Raw genomic sequence first — 7916 nt, forward strand, 5'->3', positions numbered from 1 at the left:
ACGCTGGTGATTGGGTGCGTGGGTACTGTGGTGAGGTGGAGCCTGGTGTGTCTGTGACAGTACCCCCCCTCCCACGGCCCGCTCCTGAGGGCCGCGGACCCCGACGTCGTGGTGGTCTTCCCCTGGGTCGTGGGGCAGGTCTGTCTGGATGGTTGGTATGGAAGTTCTGTAACAGAAGAGGATCAAGGATATCGTTCCTGGGAATCCATGAGCGTTCCTCGGGACCATAGTCCTCCCAGTCCACGAGGTATTCGAGTTTACCACCACGGCGCCGGGAATCCAGGATCTCGTGGACCACGTAGGCTGTGCCGTCTTCTAGGAGAAGTGGAAGGGGGGGCTCGGCGGCTGCCACGTCAGGCTCTGTGGAGGGAACAACAGAAGGGTGGTAAGGTTTGAGTAGGGACACGTGAAATGTAGGGTGAATTCTGCTATACTGTGCCGGGAGTTGGAGACGATAGGTGACGGGGTTGATCTGACGAAGGATGGTGAATGGGCCAATGAAGCGGGGACTCAGCTTCTTGCAGGGCAGACGCATCCTGATGTCCCGGGTGGACAGCCAGACCTTCTGCCCCGGCTGGTAGTCAGGAGCCTCGGAGCGACGAAGGTCGGCTGCCATCTTGCGTCTGCGCAGGGCTTTCTGCAGCTGGTGGTGAGCTGAGTCCCACACCCTCTCGCTCTCCCGGAACCAGTAGTCGACTGCCGGAACGTCGGAGGGTTCCCCGTCCCAGGGGAACATCGGGGGTTGGTAGCCGAGTACGCACTGGAAGGGTGTTAGTCCTGTTGAGGCTTGGCGGAGGGAGTTCTGTGCGTACTCGGCCCAACCCAGGTACTGGTTCCAGGAGTTCTGGTGGCCGTGACAGAAGGTACGCAGGAAGCGGCCGATCTCCTGGATCTTCCATTCCGTCTGCCCGTTCGACTGAGGATGGTATCCAGACGATAGGCTGACGGTCACACCCAGGAGGGAGAAGAAGGCTTTCCAGACGTGGGAGACAAACTGGGGTCCTCTGTCGGAGACGATGTCTTCAGGTAATCCATAATAGCGAAAAACATGATTAAACATTAGTTCTGCGGTGGCCATGGCGGTAGGTAGACCCTCCAGGGGTATTAATCGGCAGGACTTTGAGAAGCGGTCTACTACCACTAGGATGCACGTGTGACCGTCAGACTTGGGGAGGTCGGTGACGAAGTCCACTCCCAGGTGTGACCAGGGTCTCTCAGGAACGGGCAGAGGAAAGAGCTTGCCGGTAGGAAGATGGCGTGGGCTCTTGGAGATGGCGCACTCCCTGCAGCCCTGCACGTACCTCCTGACGTCGTTGGCCATGTTGGGCCACCAGAAGCGTTGTTTGAGCAACGAGAGGGTCTCCTTGACCCCCGGGTGACCAGTGCCAAGTGAAGAGTGAACGTTGTGCAGGAGTGGAGTGCGACGTGCCCGTGTGATGTACTGCAAGCCCGGTGGGCAACCCGGCGGAGTGCGTGTGGAGGCATTGGCGGAGGGAATGGTTTCCTCGGACCACTGGATAGGGCTCACGAAGATGGACTCCGGCAGAATAGTATCAGGTTTTTCGGGCTTTTCCTCAGGAGCATAGAGGCGAAATAAGGCATCAGCCTTCGTATTCTTAGAACCAGGACGGTAGGAGATGGAGAAGTTGAATCTAGAGAAGAACATAGCCCAGCGAGCTTGGCGAGGGTTGAGTCTCTTAGCGGCCTTCAGATATTCGAGGTTCTTGTGATCAGTGAGAACTTGAAACGGGTGAGTAGCTCCCTCCAACCAATGCCTCCACTCCTCAAGGGCAAGCTTGACGGCCAGGAGTTCGCGGTCACCGATGTCGTAGTTGACCTCCGCCGGGTTGAGCTTGCGGGAGAAGAAGGCGCATGGATGGAGTCTACTTTGTGTCCCCTGCTGCTGTGAAAGGACCGCTCCCACTCCGGTGGTAGATGCGTCCACCTCTACTATGAACGGGAGGTCCGGGTTAGGGTGGACGAGGAGGGGAGCGGTGGTGAAGGCTTTCTTCAGGGTCTCAAAGGCGTTGGTGGCTAGTGGAGACCAGGTCAGAGACTTGGGCTGGTGATGGAGTAGGTTGGTGAGTGGACTGACGATAGTGCTGTAATTCTTGATGAACCGGCGGTAGAAATTGGAGAAGCCTAGGAATCTTTGGAGTTCTTTGATAGTGGTAGGAGTGGGCCAGGACTGTATGGTGGAGACCTTCCCCTCATCCATCCGGATGCCACTGTGATCAATCACGTACCCCAGGAACTGGACGGAGGGTTGGTGGAATGAGCATTTTTCAGCCTTGAGGAAGAGATGGAACTGCCGTAAGCGATGGAGGACCTCCGCAACGTGGTGGCGATGTTCGGCCAAGCTCCCGGAGTAGATGAGGATGTCATCTATATAAACCAGAACGGACTTATGGAGAAACTCCCGGTGCACCTCGTGGATGAAATCCTGGAATACGGAGGGGGCGTTGACCAGGCCATACGGCATCACGAGGTATTCGTAGTGTCCAGTGGGCGTGACAAAGGCGGTCTTCCACTCGTCCCCCTCACATATCCGGATGAGGTTATACGCGCTGCGGAGGTCCAACTTCGTGAACACAGTGGCACCGCGGAGATGTTCCAGGGCCGCTGGGACGAGGGGAAGTGGATAACGGAACTTTATGGTTATTTTGTTGAGTGCACGGTAATCGATGCAGGGCCTCAAGCCTCCATCCTTCTTTGCCACGAAGAAGAAGCTTGAAGCAGCAGGGGAAGTAGACGGGCGGATGTAACCTTGTTCGAGTGCCTCTTTGATGTATTCCTCCATGGCCTTCTCCTCCGGTATGGACAGGGGGTATATGCGTCCCCTGGGCACTGGTTCATCCGGCAGCAGATCGATGGCGCAGTCCCATGGCCGGTGTGGAGGAAGCTTGGAGGCGCGTTGCGGGCAGAAAACGTCGCTGAAGGGGGCGTAGTCAGGGGGAACATCCACGGAGCGCTTCTCAACAGGGCTCTCGATGGACGTGGCATTCACGAGAAGAGGCTTGGAGAGTGGAGATTTCGGAACAGGAAGCGCTGGGAAGCAGTCTGGGAAGCAGTGATCGCCCCACTTCAGGACTTCGCCCGTGCGCCAGGAGATGTTGGGGTTGTGTAGTTCCAACCATGGGCGCCCTAGAACCACGTCAGCGGTGGATTCCTCCAGAACCAGCAAATGGATGTGTTCGGTGTGCAGGATTCTGATGCTGAGTTGAAGTGGACCCACGCAGTGACGGATGTGTTTGCGGCTTAGGGGTTTGCCCGTGATGGAGTGGATTTGATAGCTCGTCGGTGAAGGAGAAATCTTAAGGTTGAGTTGTCTACAGAGGGTGCCTGAGATGAAGTTTCCGGCTGACCTTGAATCAAGGAGCGCCACCACTGGAACAGAGATGTTAGCAGCAGTAAGGGTTACAGTTGTAGTGAGTGGTTTCATTTTCTGAATGGAGGGAAATATTGCACTCACCACGGGTCGAGGAGGACGTATTGGGCATGTGGAGAGATTATGCCCCATAGTCCCGCAATAGAGACAGAGATTCAGGGCCAGCCTTCTTTGTCTTTCGTTTGGGGTGAGACGAGAATGATCTATTTGCATGGGTTCGTTGGCTGGTTCTGGGGAGCTGACGGGTTCGGACCGACGGAGGAGGTTGGTGGTGGATGACTGGCCCTGGTGTTCTTGAATACACGACTGCATACGGGACCCCACGCGGATGGCGAGTTGGATGAAGCGTTCTAATCCCATGGAGTCCTCGTATGCAGCGAGATGCAGCCGCACGGAGGGTTCCAGCCCCTGACGGAACGTGGTGATAAGGGCTTGCTCGTTCCATCCGCTGGTGGCGGCTAGCGTTCGAAACTGCAAGGCATATTCGTTAACAGATAGGTTTCTTTGCTTTAGATTATAAAGTTTCTCACCAGTCGAGGAATCAGTCAGAGGTTTCCCGAATACTTCCCGGAAGTGGGAGACGAACGCCGAATAGGATTGGACGACTGGGCCTTTCTGGGTCCATAACGAATCTGCCCATTGCAGAGCCTTCCCTTGCAGTTGTGAAATAATGAACGCTATTTTAGCCGTGTCTGTGGTGTAGAGGTGCGGCTGCATCTCCAGGACCAGCTCACATTGGAGAAGGAATCCGCTGCATTCCTCCGCCAATCCAGAGTAGGGCGCCGGTTTGGCCATGGGACTGGCGGTGAATGCAGGTGAAGGAGCGGTGCTGGTGGGTGCGGAGACAGCCGTGTTGAGGGATGACGATGTTGAGGGCTGTGGTGTGAGTGCTCGACGCAGCACGTCCACGAGTTCCTGGAATGGATCGTTACTACTCATGCCGTTAGTTGTTATGGTCCGGTCTTCTGTTATGATGTAGACACGGAGGCAGAGATAAAAGCAATCCAGGTGAGTTTATTAGAACAATATGAGAACACAGAGTGGAAATGGCTGTTATCGGGTTCTTGAGAGATGAATAGAGAGTAATACTGTCCTTGTATGGTTGTTAATCCAGGAGCTGAGATGAGATGGAGGGAGACGTTGGAGACACTCACACACACAGAAGGGTAAGCACACGAAGGGACCGGGAGACGAAGGAGATGAAGGAGATCGCTGGAGCAGGTAAGTATGATGAAGGGGAGTCCTTAAGGTAAGCATAAACACAAGGTATTGCAAACGAGACCGGACAGTGAGTGTGTGTGAGTGTGGTGGTTTTGTAGTGCTGGTGATTGCCGAGTGAATGAGATGCAGGTGGCGGTGATTAATACGCTGGTGATTGGGTGCGTGGGTACTGTGGTGAGGTGGAGCCTGGCGTGTCTGTGACAATAACGCGCTCTCTAATCAATTTTGCTGTATTGAAATACATAATTTTATTATTATTAATATAATATTATGACTATATTGTTTTGTATGGTGGACGTTTTAGATGGGTTTATCTAAATTAAAGCAGTAAAATGACCGTGATCTCAACTGGTGGAAAATGACGCATAGCCCAGACAGCCACTGCTGAGACGCGAGTATAACGCGCTCTCTAATCACTCTCGCTGCATGAAAATACATAGTTTTATTTTTATTAATATAATATTATGACTCTATTCTTTTGTATGGTGGACGTTTTAGATGGGTTTCATCTCACTTAAAGCAGTCAAATGACCGTGATCTCAACTGGTGGAAAATGTCAAATATAACACAGCATGCTTTGGGGGAACATATTATGATTGATTTTCAAAAAATTGAGCTATAAAAGCCTGATGTATAAATATGATGCTCAACAACAAAAACATGCACATACTTTTGAGTATCATATTTCATACACACATGCACTGGGACTCATGATTTTTATTTATACTGTACAAACTGTACATCCTCCCATATATATATAATTAATGAGAAATGGACAAATAAATGTTACCCAAACGCCTGTTGTTTACATTAACATTAAAAAATGTAAACATGTATTTTATTATTTTTAACATTAAAAAAAGAGTCATGAATAATTAGGTAAATCAAAGTTGCTGCATTCCACAAAATTTTTATCTTACACTTACTTACAAGCTAACACTCAACAACAACTTTTTAAACATGCAAGTCCCCTCCAAATATTGTAAATATGTGAAACATATTTGTGAAACAAGCAGATTTACAGGTGGTCATGTTGCTTATGCTGCCCGTGACCTTAAAAGAAATGAACAAAGTCAATGTATCTAAATATTTACATCAAACACACCTTTTTAAAATGAAATCAAGAAATGAGACCTAAACTTCCCCACAGCCGCTAAAATGATTGTATCCAGATTTAGGATTAATGTTGAGAAAGGGTCGTATTATTAGAATAATTCACGTTTTAATTGCCATTTTTATGCTATATATTATTGCATAACTCGTGTTATTACAAAACATAAAATCGTCACAACTATTAGCAGTATGCATACAAATTAGAATGATTTCTTTGGAATGACAGGCAACAGTGGCTGGATGGTTGAGCGTCCAGCGAAGCATATAGCAACCAGTTGAGATCACGGTCATTTTACTGCTTTAATTGAGATCAACCCATCTAAAACGTCAATCATACAAAACAATATAGTCATAATATGATATTAATAATGATAAAATTATGTATTTTCATGCAGCGAAAGTGATTAGAGAGCGCGTTATACTCGCGTCTCAGAAGTGGCTGGCTGGGCTATGTGTCATTTTCCACCAGTTGAGATCACGGTCATTTTACTGCTTTAATTGAGATAAACCCATCTAAAACGTCCACCATACAAAAGAATAGAGTCATAATATGATATTAATAATAATAAAACTATGTATTTTCATGCAGCGAGAGTGATTAGAGAACGCGTTATACTCGCGTCTCAGCAGTGGCTGGCTGGGCTATGCGTCATTTTCCACCAGTTGAGATCACGGTCATTTTACTGCTTTAATTGAGATAAACCCATCTAAAACGTCAATCATACAAAACAATATAGAAATAATATTATATTAATAATAATAAAATTATATATTCCCATGCAGCGAGAGTGATTAGAGAGCGCGTTATACTCGCGTCTCAGCAGTGGCTGGCTGGGCTATGCGTCATTTTCCACCAGTTGAGATCACGGTCATTTTACTGCTTTAATTGAGATAAACCCATCTAAAACGTGAATTATACAAAAGAATAGAGTCATAAGATTACATTAATAATAATACAATTATGTATTTCCATGCAACGATAGAAATAAGAAACGCGTTACACTCTGCCAGCCACCGCTGACAGACCTGCCAGAATCAAGACTGGCAGCTGCCACCAGCGCCACTGGCAGGTCACGTGACCTGCCAGAATCAGACTGGCAGCTGCCACCAGGTCATGTGACCTGTCAGTGGCTGCTGCCGCCAGCCAGTTGAAGATTGAACCCCCACTCCAGCACCATGTAAAAAAAAAAAAAAAAAACATGCCACGAAATTCATGTATCCTTGATATTTACATGACATTTCCAAAAATATAATAGTATTCTAAAACATTTGTCACAATAGCATGCACAAAAGAACAACATGCTTGTACCATAAAACATGTGACGTGACTTTTTATGATAGAATAATCGTCCCACTCACCAGACAGCATGCAGATGTATTTTGATAAATAAAACTTAAAAGATAAAAAAAAAACACAACATCCTCTAATAATTCATCTTACTGGAACCGTTTATATACTTGGACGTCGTCTTTTGAAGAGAAACGCCAGTTTTTCGAAACCGTTAGCTTCTACTGGAGGTGTATAATATAAACTTACTGTTCGTTAAAGAGGAGTCGAGAAGTGTTGAAAACATTTGGCTGTAGATACAGCGAATAACCACCCCTCTGGTTCCCACGGTGACGTTTGGCTAAAGGTTATTCACGACATCCTCGTTAGACACACATTAAACTGACCTGTCCTGCACTGCTTCATTTGAGTTTGCTCAGTACGTCAACCTACTACAGCACGCCAAAAAGTACGGACACTTAAAGCGATAGTTCATCCAAAAAAAAAAAAAATCTGTTATCATATACGCACTTGCATGTCGCCACAGAACTGTATTACTTTCTTTCTTTTGCGGAAAACAAAATTTTGGAAGCTAACTAGTTTGGAGACAATTGATTATGAAAACAAGTTTCCGCCACACAAACTTTCTCATTACTATGAGTTAATGTTAGACTATTTAGATCAAATATTATCATGACTTCTTATACTTCGTATCTCATAATAATGTGGAACTTTCTCGTAATGTCTTATTTTCCTATAAGAGAAATTTCTCAAAGGGAAGACAACAGCATTACATTTTTTTACACAACTGTGGTGAAAACTTCTCAAAATAGAAAGTCATTCAGGTTCGGAACCACATCATTACAGTTGATAATATAATATCAAACCAAGTGATTGATATATATATATATATATATATATATATAT

General features: G+C 47.4%; 1 protein-coding gene across 7 annotated transcripts in view; it reads right to left on the reverse strand.

The window, feature by feature from the left end:
- LOC137034441 (uncharacterized) overlaps positions 1 to 7426 on the reverse strand; it is a 40134-nt gene extending 32708 nt beyond the window's left edge. For 6 of the 7 annotated variants that reach the window (XR_010896945.1, XR_010896944.1, XR_010896946.1 and 3 more), the window contains exons 1-2: positions 7260 to 7426; positions 7082 to 7115 (exon numbers count right to left, since the gene is read on the reverse strand). Coding sequence is in view for 3 of the 7 variants with exons in the window: in XM_067407344.1 (XP_067263445.1) it covers positions 7082 to 7115; positions 7260 to 7296 (71 nt within the window). In the remaining 4 variants the exon portion in view is untranslated. The remainder of the gene's footprint in view (positions 1 to 7081; positions 7116 to 7259) is intronic. The other variant, XM_067407346.1, reaches the window with a different exon arrangement.
- Between the last annotated feature and the right edge of the window lie 490 nt (positions 7427 to 7916).

Source organism: Chanodichthys erythropterus, chromosome 13 (assembly GCF_024489055.1).
Source record: "Chanodichthys erythropterus isolate Z2021 chromosome 13, ASM2448905v1, whole genome shotgun sequence".
NCBI lineage: Eukaryota > Metazoa > Chordata > Actinopteri > Cypriniformes > Xenocyprididae > Chanodichthys > Chanodichthys erythropterus.